The 22,359-nt window shown below is 38.6% G+C and overlaps 1 protein-coding gene across 1 annotated transcript in view; it reads right to left on the reverse strand.

Moving 5' to 3' along the window:
* Window positions 1-22,359, reverse strand: part of LOC134745623 (lysophosphatidylcholine acyltransferase) — a 67,434-nt gene that overhangs the window by 16,021 nt on the left and 29,054 nt on the right. Inside the window, exons 4-6 of the mRNA XM_063679730.1 lie at window positions 9,945-10,057; window positions 1,580-1,734; window positions 906-1,043 (exon numbers count right to left, since the gene is read on the reverse strand). Of these exons, the coding sequence (XP_063535800.1) occupies window positions 906-1,043; window positions 1,580-1,734; window positions 9,945-10,057 (406 nt within the window). The remainder of the gene's footprint in view (window positions 1-905; window positions 1,044-1,579; window positions 1,735-9,944; window positions 10,058-22,359) is intronic.

Here is a 22,359-nt window from a genome sequence, read left to right on the forward strand (position 1 = left end):
GAGGTATGTACATGCATCGAAATTCAAGACAAGGTCAACTGACAATAGATATTTATAGGTAGTCTAGAATCTATTGTTACCGTAAAGTTAAGTAATAGCTCCGACCTCGAGGCAGGGCCGCGACGAAACTGTAATAACCGTAACAGTGCCACTGACATCGCTATTAAAACAGCAAATTATACCTAGGTAAAAATAAAATTAAGTATGATATTGTCTGATGAACGAGTACTGAGATACGTCGATCACATAGCTCGCAGACCCTGACAACTTGGAGAGACTTGTGGAGGTGGGAAAGGTGGACGGCAGACGGCCTAGAGGACCAAGTCCAACGAGATGGTGTGACAAAAATATCCTCCCAGATGGACATCATACTGTAAAGCAACGCTTTCCACAAAGCAACCGACAGGGAGAAGTGGAGAGGTGCCGTAGGGAAAATTAGCAAGCGGAGTCACTATCCTCAGCAGTGAGGGATCGACTTAGAAGAAGATGATACCTATTGTCTTCTCCAAAACTTTTAAAAAATTGCAATAATATAAAGTAAAAAGTAAATTCATTTAAAAATCAGTCAGTTACATTTACATCGATTTTATCATCCCATTATATCACATTACCTATCACCAATTTGGACAAGTGAAACTGAAATGTGCCATACTTAAATACTCATGGATACGACGAAGGCGTTTGATTATGTCGATCAACTAAACATTTATAATAGAAGTCTTTGATGCACAAAAGCACAACACGTGCAATTTATTCAACCTCATGAAATCATACTTGAAAAGGTCCGAGAGAAAAACACTGAACTGGCCAAAGTTTTCCTTAATGAAAACGAAACCAAATGTAACGTATGGAGTACCACAGGGAAGTGTATTAGGTACCTATAAATAAACTTAGTAGGTACTCACTTAGCCATAACATCGCGTACATTCCTGGCGTACAGCTTGGGATCCCGTCGCTCCTCCTCGCTCGGGTAGTACACGGGCAGGAACTCGATCTCGCACGAGCTGTGGACTTGTGTCAGCGTTAGCCAGAGCAGCTTCAATCTGGAAATGCAAAGCCAAATTGGAATAGGGGCCGTGCGCGTTAGAGGGTCTGCCATCTTGTGGCCTGAGTCGGAAACATAAACAAGTACATTGCCAAAACAAGTGCTGCCATCTACCGTTCTCGTACGTATGCATACTAGGTTCTGCCATCTTGTGCGTCTAGTTCATGCACGCTCCCTATAATAACAGCGTTCATCAACAAATATAAGTGCTTAAAGGCCCTGCATATGAAGCCGATGGTCCCGGGTTCAAATCCTAAAATATTTGTTCCTAAGTCATAGCTGTCTATGTTTTTAAAGAAGAAGAAGAAGAAATATTTATACATTTTATATATATCGTTATCTAAGTACCCACAACACAAGCCTTATTGACCTTAATGTGGGACTTATATAGTCAAAAAGGCTACTGTTACTTGACCATGACTGGACCCAGTTTTTCGTACTAAATTCCCTCCCTTCCCTTCCCCCTGACTCCCTCCCTTATTAATTCCCTCCCAGAATGTCAGACCTAGTATTACAAATATAGAAAGTACTTACGCTCCAGGTCCCTCCCAGGTCCATGTGACGGTGTCCCTGGCGTTGGGATAGCGGATGGTAACCGGCTGGACTGGTACACCTGGGTAGAAGCCGCCGGACTTGAAGGTGATGAGGCAGGAGCGGTTTGTGCAGGTTCCTTCTGGGAAGATCAGGATCTGGAAATAGATGATGATATGTGACGTTTATCAGTATTTTTAGTACGAGATGTTACGAGTGCTGAGCGTTGCTCATTATATAGCAACGAGTATCAAAAATGTTAATTTAGAATAATTCCTGAAAGCTGTGTTCAATATTTATTTTATTTTGATGTTCGATTATATTTGAACTAACAAAATTGAAAAAAACAGAACACTGATTTGAAAATGTTTATTCGGTAATAGCCTTACAATTTTATTGTATGTAGTCGTAAATTTACTTCTATTACCATTTTCGAGATTCTGACAAATCGCAAGCATTCATCCCGCATTAGTATTAATAATAACGACGGAATTAATAAATAATCACATGGTTTCGATCAATCTTGCATTGTGCAACAAGAGAGCGAAGTTGATTTTTGCTGCAAGTGCTTATTATCAGTTTCAAGCAAGCAAAGCATTGTAATTGAAGAAGCAATTTTAACACTTTTTAAACTCTAAAAACCACATAGTACCTAGGTAAGTACTTGGGTACTATTTTGTATTTTTCTTATATTAATTTTAACATTCGTTAATTCTGAACGCATTCGCGTGCAATAAGGAGAGCGGGCAGAAATGGTTAAAATAAAGAAAAAAAGTGATTAACCAGTGAAAGTTTGTCTAATTTTGGACCATGCTACATACATAAGCATTGCCGGCTAGATGAAGAGTGGGGCGCGGCGTGTGTCTCATGCATGCCACACATAATGATATATTTTTAATCGCCCCCAAAAAAATCTGATTTGCACAGCAGAATGCTATTAGTTTTTAGGTTAGGTTAAGTAACTGTTTTTTGATTTACAGTTAGTGTTAAGTTTCGTTTTAGTAAATAATTAGATTTTGTACGCCCTTAAAAAATCCTCCTATACCTCATCCGCTCCCTCATATTCACACTCTTGTGTATTGCTGTTTCGCTCGCACTCGTGCTGCGAGCGACATCTAGCGGAGCAATTGTCTCCAATCCAATATGGCGATTTGAGCGTTCCGTGTCGAATCCTCTCGTCTCTAATCAAGAAAAATCTGTGTAATTTATGTGTTAATCGAACAATCCGTATAATGAACGTGTGTGATGAGTGTTTTGTCGAAGACAACGAGAAAAGTCCAAGGCCTTGGTGAAAAGTCAGCTCTCATGTGGTGATCGCAAGGAACACACGTGCCGGCATTCCCAAAACGAACATTTTTCAAGTAAGTGAGTGTGAATTTCCCATTTTCCCCTCTGTTTTTCCTTTCACTATTTTACATCCGCAGAATCAGTCAAATACAGTCCACTAAACGCGCTCGTGACTGAAAAGCACAAAAAAGCGCACCGCAAAAATAAAATTAACTATATGGGAAAGATTTTCAATATTTTGATTTAATATCACCCATAGTTTTGGTCCTTCGAACCGGATATTCAATTAGTTTTGCAATCTAATTATCAAGTGATAAGCCTATTCTTAAATAACAGTAATATCACACTACTTATTATTCACTTCGAAATAAATCTGGGCTAAGTACCTACTTTATGCTTGATTAATCAAATTAGTTATTCTCCCTTTTTTATTCATTTCTCAATACCGCACCGCAGGTAACTAATTTGATATTTCGTTTTTCGCTCCCGCAAATCGGCATTATAAGTAAGTGTTATTTATACCTAGTTTTATCATTCGAAACGCAGTTGTTCGAGATTTCATTAATATCGCTCAAACACAAGTATTTCGCATAGTTATATCACATCTACCCGAAACTTGAAGGTTCGTTCGTTCTAGATTGTTCGACTGCATAGTTCACATAAAAGGTCGTAAGCGCAACTTGTATCGCATACAGTTACGACCTTCTTCCCGCAAACCGCATTGATTTTAATAATTTTACGCACTTTAAATACTTTAAGTTGCATATCGAGTATTTGTCGTTTATAATACGTGAATTCATAAATTTCATTGCTTATTTGTTTAAATTTCGCGAAATAATATTAGCATTTCAATTCGCTCTTATTTCATTTGTACTAAGGTTTAATTTGGTACCGTATTGAATAATTACCGCCGCTTTCTGTACGCTGTTATTATTAATTACTGTAGGTATATTTGTTGTAAATTGCCGCTTAGTAACAAGTTTTAACCATGCCCGATGATGATAAAGATGCAGCCATCACCGGCTCCGGTGAACTTGTCATCCTCGAAGGTAAACGTAATGCGTATTTTACGCGTTTACAAAATATTTATACCTTGTCACTTAAGGCGCAACAAGATGAAATACAACGCAATTTGTTTGTGAATAATGTCGCGGCTTTGGACCAGTTGCGGTCTGATTTTGAACGTGTCTTGGACACTTATAACTCGCGATTAATCCAACAAAAACCTAACGCTACAGTTAATTATCAACCTTTGATCGCTTTTGATGAGATGTATTGTCAAATAAAACGCGTGCAGGCTGAAATAAAGGATAATATGAATGAGGTACAAAAAAGTCAATCTTATGCTGTAAAACATAAGTTGCCCGCCATTGAATTGTTACCATTTAACGGTGAGATTCAGAATTGGCCTTTATTTTATGAGCAATTCAAAAGTGTCATTCATAACAATCCGCGTCTATCGGACAGCGAACGCGTGCAGTTTTTAGTAGGTAAATTGACGGACAAGGCGAAGTCTGTATGTGCCGGACTGCCGGCCACAGGTGAGAACTATCTCATTATATGGCAAGCTCTTATTGATAAATATGAGGATAAACGCGCGCTGGCTATTGGCTACGCTAATCAATTATTGAATTTTAAAACTATACCGACCGGGTCGGAAGCAAATTTGGATGCCTTTCTATGCAGATTCGACGCATCTGTAAGGGCGCTAAAGGCGCTCAAGTTAAACGACTTGGCAGATTTTCTCTTTTTACATCTCGCATTACAAAGATTGGATTCGGAATCTGTTAAATTATTCGAAATGTTTTATCGTAAAGAAAAGTGCCCGTCTTATGCTAACCTTGTTGAGTTTATCAAAGAGCAGACCAAGGTCGTACCTCACTCGCTGTCAAAACAAACTTTTCACGCGTCTAAACCTACTAGTTATGATAAAGGTTTACCTACTCCAAAAAACATCCAAACCAAATCTTTTGTCAGTCGACCCGCCCAGACACCAATTTGTCAGTTGTGTAAAACCGATAAACATGAACATTTGTATCAGTGTTCCGTTTTTACAAAAATGACACCGCATGAAAGGTATAAATTCGTAAAATCGAATTCAGTTTGCAATAATTGTCTTAGTTACAAACATAAAATGTCCGCTTGTAGTTCTCAACGAACCTGCAGTGTGTGTGCATCTAGGCATCATACACTGCTTCATTTCAATTCGCCGGTAAATAAACAGTCTAGTTTAATGCCGCCGCAAAACTGTTCTTCCAGTTTAGTGCCGCCGTCGGCACTCGCTTGCACACCTGTGCATAAACCGACAAACGATACGCAACCGCGCGCTCAAGGAGATACGGTTGATAATAGTTTGCAAACTAGATCCACTTTAAGCCATGTAACGTACGCGCCTTGTAGCAGCGAGGCGGAATCTAATGACGCGGACTGTTTAACCCTTTTAGCTACGGCAAAAGTTAAACTTATAGAAACGAATCATGCTTCTGGTGAATATTTGCGAGTTTTGATTGATCCTGGATCGCAAAAGGATTATATTACTCTTGACTGTTGCAAACGTTTATCTTTACCAATTTCAAATAAAAATCGTTACTCGAACGTTAAAGGCATCGGAAATATTTCAGAAAAAATATTCGGTCTTGCATCGGTAAAGTTTAGCTCTAGGTTTGACAATCCTCATGTCTACTCAGCAAAACCGCTCGTAATTGAAAGGATTACGTCAGAATTACCGGAGGAGTCGTTAGATTTATCGGTAATAAAATTATTTGAAAATTTACCTCTGGCAGACGATAGCTTTTATGAACCCGGACCTATTGAAATGCTCTTAGGTGTCAATTTCTTTGTCGAAATTTTACGGGATCACAAAATTCGCAACGTTGGCATACCGGCAGCCATAGAGACTACTCTAGGTTATTTAATTATGGGAGACAGCAATTGGCCGTCCTCACCACACTCCGAGACGCGCGCCTTCTGTGCGTTCACGCATGAACCGCTTAACGAAAGTTTGGAAAAGTTTTGGGCTCAAGAAGAAGTTCCAAATAAAAGGTTTTTAAGCCCTGACGATCAGGCATGTGAACAAATATTTACCACAACTACAACGCGTAACGATAATGGTTCTTACGCTGTGGACCTTCCTTTCAAAGAAAGTCCTAACGCTTTAGGCAATTCCTTTCTAACCGCAAAAAAGAGATTTTTAATGCTCGAAAATAAGTTTTCTCGCAACCCGCAACTTCATAAAAGTTATAATGAGATTATTCTCGATTATTTGGATAAGGGAATTATTTCTCTGGTTCCTCCTGAGGAACTCCTCGGTCCAGGTTTCCATCTACCGCATCACCCGATAATTCGCAACGACAAAAGCACTACTAAAGTGCGCTTAGTACTGGATGGAAGTTGTAAGACGGACAGCGGTCTGTCCTTGAATGACCTTCTACATACTGGTTGCAACTTGCAGGCGGATATTTTTCAGATTCTTCTGAACGTCCGCATATTCCGCATTGCCTTTTTCGCCGATGTTCGGCAAATGTACTTATGTATCGAAGTACATCCTCCGCACCGCTCCTTTCAAAGGATATTATATCGCTTTTCGCCCGAGGAACCGCTAAATACCTTCTGTTTTAACCGTGTCGCTTTCGGTCTTCGATCTTCTCCATTCCTTGCATTGCGCACACTTCGTCAGCTCGCTAGCGACGAACGTGATAGGTACCCGCTCGCAGCCGATGTCCTCGAACGAGACGTTTACATGGACGATCTAGCTTCATCTGCTTCTTCCCACGAGGAAGCAGTTACGACAGCGACCCAGTTAATTAGCCTATTCAAGGCTGGTGGGTTTGATTTAGTTAAATGGACTAGCAACTCTCCTCAGTTGCTAGAACACATTCCCGCAACCCATCGCCAGCCTGAATCCGTCTCTTTCGACGACAGCGGCTCTCTTAAGATACTTGGCCTTCAATGGCTTCCTGGGTCTGATGAGTTCGTTTTCACTGTCTCACCTCCTCCGCTTACAGGCACGAAACGAGCTATTCTTTCTGCCACCGCCCGCTTGTATGACGTTCTTGGCCTAGTAGGGCCCGCTATTCTTTATTCGAAACTCCTCATAAAGGAGTTGTGGCTGTTGAAACAAGGCTGGGATGATTTGCCTCCTCAGCACATTTTATGTTTATGGCACCAGTTTGTCAGCGAGCTGCCTCTTATTTCTGACATAAAATTTTCTCGACATCTAGGCATTGAAAAAACCTCAAAGGTAACACTTATTGCTTTTGCTGACGCAAGTGAAAAGGCGTATGGCTGTGTCATCTACGCACACGTCGTTACGGACAATCAACATCCCGTCACACGCTTAATTTGCTCCCGCTCGAAAGTAACACCGGTGAGGACGGTGACTGTTGCGCGTCTGGAACTTTGTGCAGTTGTTTTAATGTCAAAGCTGCTTCGTGTCGTCCATGACACATTATCAGAACGCCACAGCATTAATGATGTCTACGCATTTTCAGACTCAGAGGTCGCTTTATGCTGGGTGCACTCGTCACCGCATAGGTTCGCTACCTATGTAGCCAACCGCATCGCTCAATGTCAGGCAAATTACGCACCGGAGCATTTCTATCATGTGTCCGGATCTGAGAACCCGGCAGATTGTTTGTCTCGTGGACTACTTCCCTCCCGCTTAAAGGACCATAATCTCTGGTTTAACGGTCCGTCCTGGGCATCCTTACCAGTTAACGAATGGCCTATAACTAAGTTCTCGCCCACAGCTAAGGCACTTTCTGAGGAAAAGGTTGTCTCTTTTGTTGCTACTAATGAAAGCAACAGCAGTCACTGGCTTCTGGAGTTGGGTGAAAGGTTTTCTTCATGGCACCGGTTTCTTAAATCAGTTGTCCATGTCTTAAGATTCATCAAAAAACTACCTCGAGGCGGCGAAATCACTGCCTCTGACCTGGACGCGGCAGAATTGTTCGTGGTCAAGGTCATTCAACAAATTTCATTTGCTGATGATTTACGCAATATTAAAAATGGCAAGGTATGCTCACCCTCACTTCGCAAATTATTTCCTTTTGTCACTGATGACGTTCTACGAGTGGGAGGACGTCTAGGCAACTCTTCTCTGGATTATTGTAGTAAACATCCCGCAGTGTTGCCCAAGAAAGGGCACCTTATTGAAATTTTAATTGATTTTTTCCATCGCGAACACTTGCACGCCGGCCCGCACCTTTTGCTTTCTATTTTGAGACAGAAATATTGGATTTTGTCAGCACGTCGAATTGTGAGACAGCGCTTTCACAAATGTAACGCTTGTTTCAGAGTTAATCCGACCAATACATTCCCTTCTATGGCAGACCTGCCAGAGTGTCGCGTTAATGAAAGTAAAGCATTCACGCATACGGGGGTAGATTACGCCGGTCCTTTCAACATTACCATGGTCAGAAAGCGTGGGGCAAAAAGCCAAAAGGCATGGCTGTGTCTTTTCATCTGTATGGTGACAAAGGCCGTTCATACTGAACTCGTCTCGTCGCTCAGTTCTGAGGCATTCTTAGATGCCTTCAAAAGATTTATTTCCCGCCGTGGGCCGTGTCAGGTGTTATATAGTGATCATGGAACAAACTTCGTAGGCGCTAAGGCTTATTTTAAAGAACTTTATTCTTTTCTTAACACCGAAGATTATTACAAAATGTTTCGCGAGGAGCTCTTAAAGCATCGTATAACTTGGCGCTTAAACCCTCCCAACGCACCTCACTTCGGAGGCGCTTGGGAAAGTAATATTAAAAGCTTTAAAACGCATCTTCACCGCGTCATAGGCAAACAAATTCTGACTTATCAGGAACTATTGACGGTGACAATTCAGATCGAGAGTCAGCTGAACAGTAGACCTCTTTACGTTTTGAGTTCCGACCCATCGGAACCTACTGCTCTGACCCCCGCTCATTTCATATGTACTGCACCCTTGCAGCACTTACCCGCAGCCGATTTGAGTCAGGAACGAACGGACCTTTTAACCCGGTATTCGTTGTTAGATTCAATTGTCCAATCTTTTTGGAAGCGTTTCCGAACTGAATACCTTCACAACTTGCAGAGCAGGGAAAAATGGAATACTCCAGCTAAGCCATTAGCCGTAGGAACTGTCGTACTTATCAACGTGAATAATGCACCGCCCTTGCAATGGCCTATCGGCGTTATAACGCGTGTTTTTCCTGGTCGAGACGGAGTCGTACGAGTTGCGGAGGTGCAAGCGCGAGGAGTTAAATTGGAACGACCTATAGTGCGGTTATGCCCACTGCCTACGCAGTAGAGTTCATTTATGTTAACTTTATTAGTACTAACTGTTTTTATTGATACTTAGTTTATAGTTAAGTCAAGCATAACTGGGTGGGTACTTAGTATTCATTTATTTCTATTTTTATATTAAACTTCTATTTTTTTTTTTTGAAGGGAATCCTTCAAGCCCGGGGGGATGTTAAGTTTCGTTTTAGTAAATAATTAGATTTTGTACGCCCTTAAAAAATCCTCCTATACCTCATCCGCTCCCTCATATTCACACTCTTGTGTATTGCTGTTTCGCTCGCACTCGTGCTGCGAGCGACATCTAGCGGAGCAATTGTCTCCAATCCAATATGGCGATTTGAGCGTTCCGTGTCGAATCCTCTCGTCTCTAATCAAGAAAAATCTGTGTAATTTATGTGTTAATCGAACAATCCGTATAATGAACGTGTGTGATGAGTGTTTTGTCGAAGACAACGAGAAAAGTCCAAGGCCTTGGTGAAAAGTCAGCTCTCATGTGGTGATCGCAAGGAACACACGTGCCGGCATTCCCAAAACGAACATTTTTCAAGTAAGTGAGTGTGAATTTCCCATTTTCCCCTCTGTTTTTCCTTTCACTATTTTACATCCGCAGAATCAGTCAAATACAGTCCACTAAACGCGCTCGTGACTGAAAAGCACAAAAAAGCGCACCGCAAAAATAAAATTAACTATATGGGAAAGATTTTCAATATTTTGATTTAATATCACCCAGTTAGATATTAGCCATTTAGAATATTAGGCGTTAAATTTATTATAAAATTCGACCGACACTAATAACAAAACCGCATACCTGAGGCCAATCTTCCTTCGACGTCGCTCGCTGGATAATCTCTTTAATAGTGTTAGCCCGTGAGTTGGGGTCATCTCTCCAAACGTACACAGGTTGTGTGTAGTTTATTAATTCTGTAATTAGGAAAATAGGGTAAGTGTTTGCATCACAATCCGATAGATGCTTTTAGAACTGATTTCTTGATTTTAAATTTGGCTGATGTAATAACGAGTATAATTGCGGCTTTCCATGTCATTAGAGAAAACCACGTAACGTTTCAATCAGATAAGGGTCCATCCTTATGCTTATGGATCATAAGGACCCTTCTTTATGGAAAGCCACAATTTCAAATGACGTATTAACACAAGGAGACCGTCGATCGTCAAAAACTAAATTTTGATGTCAACATTTTATGACATTTCATCACCATTTCATCATCATTCGCCCGTGCGTCTCGCTCGTGCCAATAGGTAAGTATATATAGGTACATACAAACAAGTATGACCGAAACGCTCGCCCGAATGATAAATAACCAATCGCTATAATCAAACGCAAAGGTATAAATATTTTCTTGATCTATCACACCTCACTATTTAAATAGGTACAGTCGCCATCAGATATATCGGAGCGGCTAAGGCGCTCACAAATATCTGAACACGCCTTTATTGTCAGGGCGTTAGAGTGCGTGTTCAGATATTGTGAACAGCTCGGCCGCTCCGATATGCGATATGTGATGGCGTGTGAGATGTTTACCAAAGATCTAAAAAGTATGCGCTCATTCCCGCTATTCTCTAGTACCAGTAAAGCAAACGCATATTTCTGGCATATTTACGGAAGCATCTGGTCAATATTGACAAAAAACTAGGAAGGTCACCTAGCCGTCATGGCGGTAAACATTCGCAGTAACAAATACTTCACTGACCATTAATGTTTGAATGAAGTTTACAAATAGGTACTTATTCCCCGTCGTCGTCGCTGAATAGTAAATTTTGAGAATTAGCTCCATGCATGAATTTATTTTTATTTTTGGATTCATAATTTATATCGTTGGAACACCGGAAATGATAAACATACTTTTGTAAACCTTAACATTATTTTATTAAAAAATATTTAAAATGTTGAAATTTTTTGAGCGGTTGAAACGCTCATAATTTTTGGCGTAGTAATGAGAGTACGCCAGAAGTCCGCCAGATTTCTGTCGCGGGGCGAGGTAATTCGAGTAGGGGCGGGGCGGTGCGTGGCCGTTCTGTATGATAATACTATTACTTATTCTGTGCTACAGACAAGCATGTTGCCATACACTTAGATGCCTACTTACAGTATTTACGTCTACTAAGATAATAAAAAACATGCGATTCAAGCGAAGCGATACATGCTATCGGGGAGCCAATATCGAAACGATTTCTTCCACCGAAAATCGGACATTAATCCATCGTTAGTCGGAATCGTTTTGAAATTAAGCTGAGGGTTTATTTAGGTTATACACAGTTTATTGCATGCTTAACTCGTTCGCGTCTTTCCTGTAGACATAGCAAAGGTTATTTTTACGCTGCACCCTTGCGCTGGTGGCCTAGCGGTAATAAGAGCGTGCGACTTTCCATTCGGAGGTCGCGGGTTCAAACCCTGGCTAGAACCAATGAGTTTCTCTATGGTTTCTCGGAACTTATGTACGATGTCATTTGATATTTACCTATCGCTATCCGGTGAAGGAAAAAATCTGAAGGAGTTGGAAGGTCAGATGACATGACAGTAGCGTAAAAATTAATGCCTTCGCCAATTTTAGAGATTAGTTGCTAAGCAGCGGACCCCAGGATCCCATGAGCCGGTGACAATAAGCCAGGATAAATGCTAGGAAGAAGAAGAGACCCTAAAGTGAGGTTTAGACTAGCATGAACTTGCATGCAATTTTCATTACATTGCGGTATCTGATAAACATTTTGAATGCAGTTTACCTTATTAGTCAGCAATGTAACGTACATTGCATGTAAGTTCTTGCTAGTCTAAACCTCGCTTTACAGGCGGAACATATGTGCCATTTTCAACCAAAAGGGTACTTATTGTCGCTTGTCAGTAAGGCGCTATTTCCATATAGCTTCAGTTAGAAATCAACCTTATCGACAACTGACAATGTGGTACCTTTTGATTGAAAACGTCACATATTATTTTCAGTACCTACTAAACTTGAGATTCAAATAATGAAAACGTAATACCCGAGTCTTTGATTGTATTGTCTACAGAAGTGACTAGCAGGCCGTCGAAGATCGTCCGAAAGCGGCTTAGGTCCTACTTAGGTAGGTATTAGGTAACCTTAACATAAAACGCCTCAACGTCGCATAAGGTTCACTCAGGTCAGTTTAACCGCAGCGACCGCGATCTTAATGCATGCAGACTTTACTGTTCTATTTTAATTATGGTCGATATTTACTACCGTAGTCTATCGTTACATGTTTGTTGAAATTATTAATAGTATGATACTGCAAAAATCGATAATACATATTAAAAATAAACATGATAATTGATAAGATAACACAGAGGTAAAGGTTAATAGCGTTATTATTAAACGCGTTACTGGCCTGAATTAGCTACGAATCGTTTGTCTTTATTTATTTATTTAATCTTTATTGCACAAAAGAAAATACAAATGTACAAAAGGCGGACTTAATGCTACAAGGTATTCTCTACCAGTCAACCTTCGAGCAAAGCAGATAACTTGTAGGCGGCGCAATATCAAATTGTAATCTGTCATTTTGACTTATGTTTTTGTAAGAAAGGGATAAAACATAATTTAACTAAATCAGGCCTGTAAAGTTTTATGAATAAGGGGTTTAGTATATGCAAAATTATGACATTTAGAACGACAGAACTGCAGTACGATCGAGTTCACAAATATCTCTACAAGACAACGTTTCAAGTATACAGGTTGGCTAAAAAATAAGTGCCAGAGACGTTTTTGGATTATACTGAGCAGCTTATACTATAGGACCAACCACGAAATCGCTAAAAAAAGTTACCCTCCCATAAAAAATGGACCAGCCAAAATGTATGAAACAGCCAAATTTTTTTTCGCGATTTCGGGGTTGGTCCCATAGTAAAAGTTGCTCATTATTATCCCAAAACCTCCCTGGCAACGGGAATGCACTTATTTTTTAGCCACTGTGTATGATAATATTTACACGTCCGTTAGTGTCTTAGAGGCGTGTATATAAATAATATATTTTTACAACATTTGTGAACCCCCAAAAAAAATTATACAGAAGCCAAAAAATAAAGCCGGACTTAGAAAATTATATATATAAGTCTAAATCTGTCTTAGTTTAGAATTTTAACGCCACCCATCACGAAAATACGTAACTGACCATTCGTAAACTTTAATACAAGGTGATAAGGTATATTCTTGATCAGTGCATATGTTGATATTACTCTCAACGGAACACGCAACACGCAACACGATTTTTAGTTTTTACGGGGCTCAACATTACCTTGTGTAGGAAATAGGCATATTACCGTACCGTCAATTTCGTGTAACAATTGCTTTTTAATTGAGTAACTGTTTTAGATATTCTAACGGTGTTTTATTTTGAGAATACGCGATAGCTGGCCAGGCGGTGGTTCAAACAAACCTATTGGTCTTATAATAGGTAAGGCGGTGAGAACAAACTTATATGCATTCCTTAATACGCATTTTTACGTGTGAACTATTTTATTTATTTATTTATTTTTCGGAGAACCAACAGCTATCAATTATACAATAGTTATATAAATAAATAACAAAAAGCCAATTATAGGTTCCCACCAATAGCAACAAGTTAACACATAATTGGTGGTTAGCACTAAAATTTTACAACGTATTCAACTAATACTAATTTCAAAATGTGAATACCTACTTATTAAATACCCACAATTCAATACTCTTAATATACTGAGCTAAGAAAAACAAAACTTATTAATAAAATACATCAATCGATACAATAATATTATTATGAGTATGCTATCGCATACGACTCGCTCACTTTGTTTGCCAGAATCCGTCTTATAGTTGTGATGTTACTATTAAAAACGTCAATATCACACTCTTTCGTTAGTTCATTTAGACTTTTACCAGCTCGCAATGGAACGCTATTGTTTCTGTAATTACGTGATGAAAATGGAATTGAGAGGGGAGGGAAGTATCTTTTAGGTCTAGATGGAGTATTGAAGAAGAGCTTAGCGAGCAATTCAGGACAATCAATGTTACCATTTAAAATTTTGAGTATATATGTAATATCCGCAATCTGTCGACGTTTATGTAGTGGGAGAAGGTGATGTTTTTTACAAACATTATCATAATTTGATGAATTATAGGGGGTTTTCAATTTAAAGTAGAGGTATTTTACAAACTTTTTCTGTATACGTTCTATTCTGTTAATATAAATATTATAATGTGGGTTCCAAATTTAAGACGCGTATTCAAGCTTGCTTCTGACATATGTACAATAAAGAACTTACAGTCTTAGTCTTTTTTTTTGGCTTTTTTTGCGACAATAAAAAACACACATGATCTCTGAAAATGTCCACTGTCTCTTTAATATTAAGTACTAGCTTTTGCCCGCGACTTCGTCTGCGTGGACTTAGTAACAGCAGCTAAAGTAGCGCCTGGAAAAAATCTCATAGCAATAATTCAATTTGAGCATATGCACACAAATTAGCAGGCACTTCATTAATTATCTCAATTCCACCCCGCTTTTTACTTTCTTAAGGGATGATTTTCGGGATAAAAACTATCCTATGTCCTTCTCAGCGACTCAACCTATCTCTATGCCAAATTTCTCTAAATTGAAGAGGGAACACACAGACAGAAAGACAGACAGACAGACTTTCGCATTTATAATATTAGTATGGATTGTCGTTTAATAGTAAGTCTTTGTTTCATGGAATAAGTACAAAGATTTTAATTTGGGACCCATTTTGTACCTTGTCACAGTGACAATAGTATGAGGTCTCTAGCGACTTTCATATTGATTGTCATCTTCTCGTAACTCATGAGGCCCTGGTACTTGCTCAAGCTAAATTAAATTTTTCGACAGTCTTTTTCTCGATTTTGGCGAGCTGTGATTGGTCAATTTCATTATAGTTGACTAAACTGTATCGAAATGAATATTATAGTTGGGAGCCCATACATGAAAGTACCCAATTGCAGTTTAGTATACGAAATCTTAATTCAACCATTACGGTCGACGAGTAGAAAAACATGTTAATTATACTGGTTTGCCACCGGTATTAGTACTACCGCACTACACTAACAGCAGTAAATAGCAACCATATGAAAACTCGTAAACAATACCGTATTCTCACGCAACTATGAAATTAAAAAAATTTAAAACCCCTACGCTATATGCCAACAAAATCCATTATATGCCAAAAATATCTTACATAATTTTGGAAAAGAGCTAATACTATTCAACCTGCTCTATCGATTTCTATCAAACATAGCTTAGAATCACTGCAAGGAAACTCGCTTTCATGTAAAAAAAATAACCGCATCGAAATCGGCGCATCCGTTGGAGCTACGATGCCACAGACAGACAGACACACATATAAATAACACCCCTCTTTTGCGTGGGGTTTGAAAATTGACTTTCCAAAGCGTCTGTTTTTTATAATGGTGGGGCAGAGCAGATACTAGGAGGGAAAGTACTTACCTTAAGACCTTAAGAGGCCGGTGTCGATTTTAGTCGCAAAAATGTAAAATTGATAGATTTTGTCGGTGAAATTGTACACCTTTTGTTACCTAATTGAAATAACAAGTACTGGTTTCTATTAGCGCATCTTCTTATCTTACCTTTTATCAGATCAATTTGTTGAAAACAGACTCACTAAATTAGTAATGTTTGCTTTTCTGATGGACGTTTAGGTAAACGCGCGTAAAGCACTGATTTTGTCGCTCTTATTTGTAAATTTCGTACAGTTTGGACAGCTAAACATGGTAATTTTGTATTACACATATCCTGTACTTGACGTTTATCAGACTACATTTTTATTATTATGACTTTGAAGTAGTGTAAATGAAAGTTAGACGAAATCAATTTTCTCCAGAAATTACTTCAAAACAAGTGACAATTTCTCTGAAAATCGACTTAATTTCAACGTAATTTTGATACTTAAACAATCTACAACATTTGCTAAAACTATTCATATACATCAATTTGTATAATTTACCACCATACATTTTTGATGAATTTTGAAAAACTGCCCCTTCTTTTTATATATTACCGGTGACGCACGCTTGCGACCTCATTATTGAAAGGCAAGATGAGAAGACGTGCTAATAGAAACCAATACTTGTTATTTAGATATTACGTAACAAAACGTGTATAATAAAATAAAAAATAAAAATAATTTCAACGACTAAATCTATCAATTTAAAATTTTTGCTCTAAAATCGACTACGGCCATTAGCGGGGTTAGCTCATTTTACTCAAAGGAAACATTCTTTTGTTTTTAAAAAGAAACAAAACGTTTAATATTTTTTGAATTTTAAGCCGGTTCGATTCCCGGACGAGACAAGCGAATTTAAAAAAATCTTTGGATGCAGTTTTTCCTTTTTATAAATAAAAGTTTCCTTTAAGTAAAATTACCTAACTTAAGGTTTTACTGCACTTTCCCTCCAGGGCCCATTAACTTTTTCTAACTGTATAATAATAATATGTCTTTGTGTCAAACTATTAAATAATGGCTACTTATGGCGCGTATTCTCATCCGCTTCCATGAATGTTGACTAGGTAAGTAGGTACCTACCTACCGGAATAAATCAATCAATTTGATGTATTAGAAGAGATTTCTAGTGAACGCTAAGGTAGGTACAATCTGTCAAAACTGGGTGATAATACAATCCATCCCGGTAATCGAGGAATAACTCATAAAAGTTATTTCTAAAGCTGTATTTACATATAAATCTGTCAGCGATTGCGCTTTCACGTTAGTCATCAAGTTGCTTTTATAATTTATAATGTCTTGCGAATTTTATACGATACTAGGTCCACTAATATTATTAGGGTTCCGTACCCAAAGGATAAAAACCGGCCAAGTGCGAGTCGGACTCGCGCACCGAGGGTTCCGTACATTACACAATTTAAACAATGTATTTTTTATTTGAAACGTGAGTGAAAGGTAAATTGCGGTTTACGATTTATGACGTATTAAAAAAAAAACTACTTACTAGATCTCGTTCAAACCAATTTTCGGTGGAAGTTTGCATGGTAATGTACATCATATATTCTTTTTAGTTTTATCATTCTCTTATTTTAGAAGTTACAGGGGGGGGGGGGGCACACATTTTACCACTTTGGAATTGTCTCTCGCGCAAACTATTCAGTTTAGAAAAAAATGATATTAGAAACTTCAATATTATTTTTGAAGACCTATCCATAGATCCCCACACGTATGGGTTTGATGAAAAAAATTTTTTGAGTTTCAGTTCTAAGTATGGGGAACCCCCAAAATTTATTGTATTTTTTTCTATTTTTGTGTGAAAATCTTAATGCGGTTCACAACATCTACTTACCAAGTTTCAACAGTATGGTTCTTATAGTTTCGGAAAAAAGTGGCTGTGACATACGGACGGACAGACAGACAGACAGATATGACGAATCTATAAGGGTTCCGTTTTTTGCCATTTGGCTACGGAACCCTAAAAACGGGACCCTATTACTAAGACCCCGCTGTCCGTCTGTCTTTTACCAGGCTGTATCTCATAAACCGTGATAATGCAGCTGCGGTTGACATTCGAATGCCACCTTACGAGCTCTAGAAACACGTACTAGTTTATGTTTAACATAATAACATGTGGCGATACGGCTTCCTCGCGCCATGCAATCTATACTCAATAGGACTTAATCGCGTATTTGGGGCATTTTCTATGAAAAGGCGATGGCGCTTACGCCGCACAGCGCCGCGCGCCATTTTATTTATATCGGAGCATCGTTAATAATGGCGTAAGCGCCATAGACAATAAGGTCCCTTTTTACAGAAAATACCACATTTACGTTTTAAGATTTACATCCACGCCAACGCGCGGGGACAACGCCGTCCTCGAAACGTCGGAGGTAAATCTTATACGTCCGCCCTGTGCCTTAATAATACATGCTTTTTCGTGACCGAGGGACGCGCCTCAAACCTAAATAGTTGTTCTGTACATTTCTGTATAGTGACAGAATTTAAGGCTAGACTATATACCTAATTTATTCTAGAGTCCATTTACTCATAAGACCTAATATGTGTACAATGTTGGTATATTAAATTAACTTCAGCCTTTAACCTCGCAGTGAAACCAACACGCGACGGATCAATACGTTAGTTTTACATGATCAAACGAACTTCAAAGTGAAGTTCGATCAGTATTATATGAGTAAGCTTCATTCGAAGATATAAAAACCAGGTAGTCATTTAACCTACTAGCCAACTCATCGCATGTTTAAAGTGGGTAGCAAAAACTTTAACTCAAACAGGTCTATCCCTACTTTTCCCCCTAGTCTTCATGGGGCGCGCGGCTTGCCGCCATTGCTCATTCTTTATTCTTGCGAGGCAACGAACGCACGTAAAATCATAATTTTGTTTCAAAGTTAGTGCAGTCATTATACGATTTATACGAGAATACGACACGTAAGCTGTGGGATTATTCGTTTCGTATTCGTTGTGCAATATATTTGTTATTAAAATTGTTCATCATCCTGGAGGTTAGTCGAGAACTAACACGAAGGAATAAATCATCCTGGGGGTTGGTCGAGAATCAACACGAAGGAATAAATCATCCTGGGGGTTGGTCGTGAACCAACACGAAGGAAAAAATTATCTTGGGGGTTGGTCGTGAACCAACACGATGGAAAGTCTGTTCGTACTTCGAACACCGATTGCGCCCGGGGTTTGGTCGTGAACCAACCAAAGGTTTAATTTAGATCGGACAGCGCGCAACGAAACAAAGGGCCCTAAATAATAATTAGTTTTCATGATTACATAAACAGTTTTATTTCAAACGATCCCATAAAACGAGCATTCGCTTAGACAGACACACAGGCAGACAGACAGGGTAAAGCACCCGTTTATTGACAAATACCATTCGTTGGCTTGGCACCTAGTTTTGTAGGACTGTACGTTGTTGCCTTGATATTGGATTCAATGTGATATTTGGAGGAGTTCCAAAAATACATACACCTAACCTTACTAAGTAAATTTATGTGGGGTAATTTTTCTACTTAAGCTACATGATAGTAGTCAAAAACTTTGAAAAAATGTATAATCAACTGCAATGATGTGTTGCACAGCGAACCGCGCCAAAACAATCATACAGTCGTCATTATTAGGGCTCTATAAATACTTTACAAGTCAAAGTCATCATCATCTTCCTCGCGTTATCCCGGCATTTTGCCACGGCTCATGGGAGCCTGGGGTCCGCTTGACAACTAATACTAAGAATTGACGTAGGCACTAGTTTTTACGAAAGCGATTGCCAACTGACCTTCCAACCCAGAGGGGGAAACTAGGCCTTGTTAGGATTAGTCCGGTTTCCTCACGATGTTTTCCTTCACCGAAAAGCGACTGGTATAAATATCAAATGATATTTCGTACATAAGTTCCGAAAAACTCATTGGTACGAGCCGGAGTTTGAACCCGCGACCTCCGGATTGAAAGTCGCACGCTCTTACCGCTAGGCCACCAGCGCTTATACTTTACAAGTCAAAGTACTTGTAACTATTTTAGTAGGTAGTATCAGTAGATGTAGGTATGTGCAAAAATCTATAACACTTTGATTATGACTATTAAAATAACACCAGTTACTGAGATGTAAGCCTTGAAGCAACCGCACACCTTTATTGGTCTAATTCTTTACTATTTCTCGACTATCCCACGAAATACGACCATCACATGCGTAAATATTACTTACAAACACTTAAGATTTTAGTTATTACCTTACTTATTCATTTAAGCACGCTTATCCAAACAAGTCAAACAAAAGCTTTAAACCTTTTAGCAGTTCATTCATTAATTCCAGTCCCAATGCTTGCAATGCAACGTGGGCTTCAATAGACATCCTTAAACATTCATTCACTCACCAGTCTGAATAGTACAACATGCACAATATACACAATACTAATACGACAGCCGTAAGCTTAGAAAGTGCCCTTTCAAATGTTTTGATCAATGGGATTTTGATAATGGATAAAGAAAGTGAGAAGAAATCTTAAGAATGGAATAGAATAGAAACACTTTATTAACAATTGGGATTGAGACCTAAGTTGCAAAGGTCAAAGAAATAAGTCAGGATCTAGACAAAGCTTTTAAAATATGACAAGTGTAGATAAAAATTAAGAGAGTGATAAAGAAATACAATGCATTAATAATCTAAAGTGTGGCTTTTCTGCATTTTCTCATTGCAGTAAGTAGCAATGAATTTGTATAATAATAAACAGCGCAATAAATAATCCAGAGTACATAGTAAGTACCTACGAAAAGTTAATAGTTAGCATGAAATCTCCAGTGTATTCAAGATACCAAATAGCCATGTGAAAGATAGCTAGAAGACCATCACCCACAAGATTAGAAACCTTAAATTGTTGTTTAGCCATTGAGGTACCTATTAATAAATAAATAAAGTATTTTATTCAATAAACATCTATGACTTTAAAAATATACATAGTATAAATATTATAAATAAATGACAATTTTATTACATAAATTGACCTACCGAGACGATATACCACCAAATATTAAGATAGATATAGATAAATACTTAAATATGCAGAAAACCTTAATTAATCAGGAAAAAATATCTGTGATGAACACACAAAAAAATGCCCATACCAGGATTCAAACCCGGGGCCTGCTGCTTCGTAGGCAGGGTCACTGCCGACTAGGCTAGGACGCCGTTAAAAATGTTAAAAAAAGTACTGACTACTTAATTTAAAAATGTACCTTATTAAAATGTTTTTATGATTATTACACACCATTTACACACAATCGCAATTAGGTTCAAGTATCTCTTGTGGACATATCCAAAGTTAAGTAAAAGCCTAATTTCTAATTGAACATTAATCCGTACAAATTTTACGATTCTTTCATATATGCATTACGCACATTGCACACAATTAAGCTGTACATTAAGTTTTGTCCACAGTGGTGAAATCTTTTATTTCAAAATCTTTGTATAACCCATTTATTTATAGATTACATTATACGTAAAGCGTAATGAAAAAGCGACAATGACAGTGAATCAATAACAAATAGGTACCTCAACGGTAAAACTAGAACAATAACCAGTTAAACCAACCCCAAACCGTCACCAACAACAACCAGACCTACTTCCAACATAATTATCCATCGACTCCTTCCGCACGATGACCGACGACATCCTCGTAGCGTACACGATACAGCTGTCGAGGAACGACGAGTGCGGGGCCACGACGAGGATCGGGGCCTCTTTGCGGGAGGCCTGTCGGCCTCGCACGCTGATGGCCATGCCGCCAGCCAGGTAGGAGAGCTTGCCGATGAAACATATCAGGGGTTTGAGAGCCCTAGAAACAAAGTTGGGGAGTCAGAGGATGTTCGAAATGTTTATCGGAATTTCGAATCAGAGATGTTAAAAACAGTTTTGTGGTTCTCGAAAAGTTAAAGCTGGTTGGGTAGAGTCTTTGCGATAATCGCAATTTTTACTTATAGTTACAATACTTGATCAATCTTGGCCTTAGACCTGATGATATTTAGCAGCAAAAGGAGTAGTTATTAAAACATTTGTTGTTTGAATTGAGGACCGATGATTTAATTGGAAAAGCCACTTGAAATAGCAATGAGGTGTGGGTTCAAATATTCAATTTGATTAAAAATAAAATCTAAAATATTTTCAGACTATCTGTAATTTATGTATCAATATACGAGTTGCTTTTTAATACGGTTCACACAAAGGTCAATGAGGGCCTTAAGATTTGTCCCCCATGTATCTTCAGCAAAAATTAATGGTATAAATTTGATATTTAATTAAGGTTCATAGATATTTTTTATTGATTACCGCGTATAGTGAACGCTTTAAAATAACTGGTGACAGGAAAAAAATCGCTTATTCGTGATAGTTCGTGAATTAAACAGTGAATAATCAAAGAAAGTTTTGGAACATCGTGTCAATCAGTTCTCGTAAATGCGGGGCGACCCCAGGGCAAGGGTGCCGAGTTCTGAGACTTTCCAGGTCATATGAAGCCACTTTCGATCGTTTTACAACATTTAGTGCAAATACTCTTTTTCTACTCCAGCGTGGGTCAGACATAACAAAATCATCCTGTATAGGGAGAATTTTCGTGTTTACAAAGATTTAATCTTTAGCTATTGATTTGTATATATCGTAGTAGGCCTAACACTGTTTTTATTACCTACTTGTGTATGAATGTAGTTATTATTCATTGCCAAAAATAGCTTG

This window comes from Cydia strobilella, chromosome 11 (genome assembly GCF_947568885.1).
Source record: "Cydia strobilella chromosome 11, ilCydStro3.1, whole genome shotgun sequence".
NCBI lineage: Eukaryota > Metazoa > Arthropoda > Insecta > Lepidoptera > Tortricidae > Cydia > Cydia strobilella.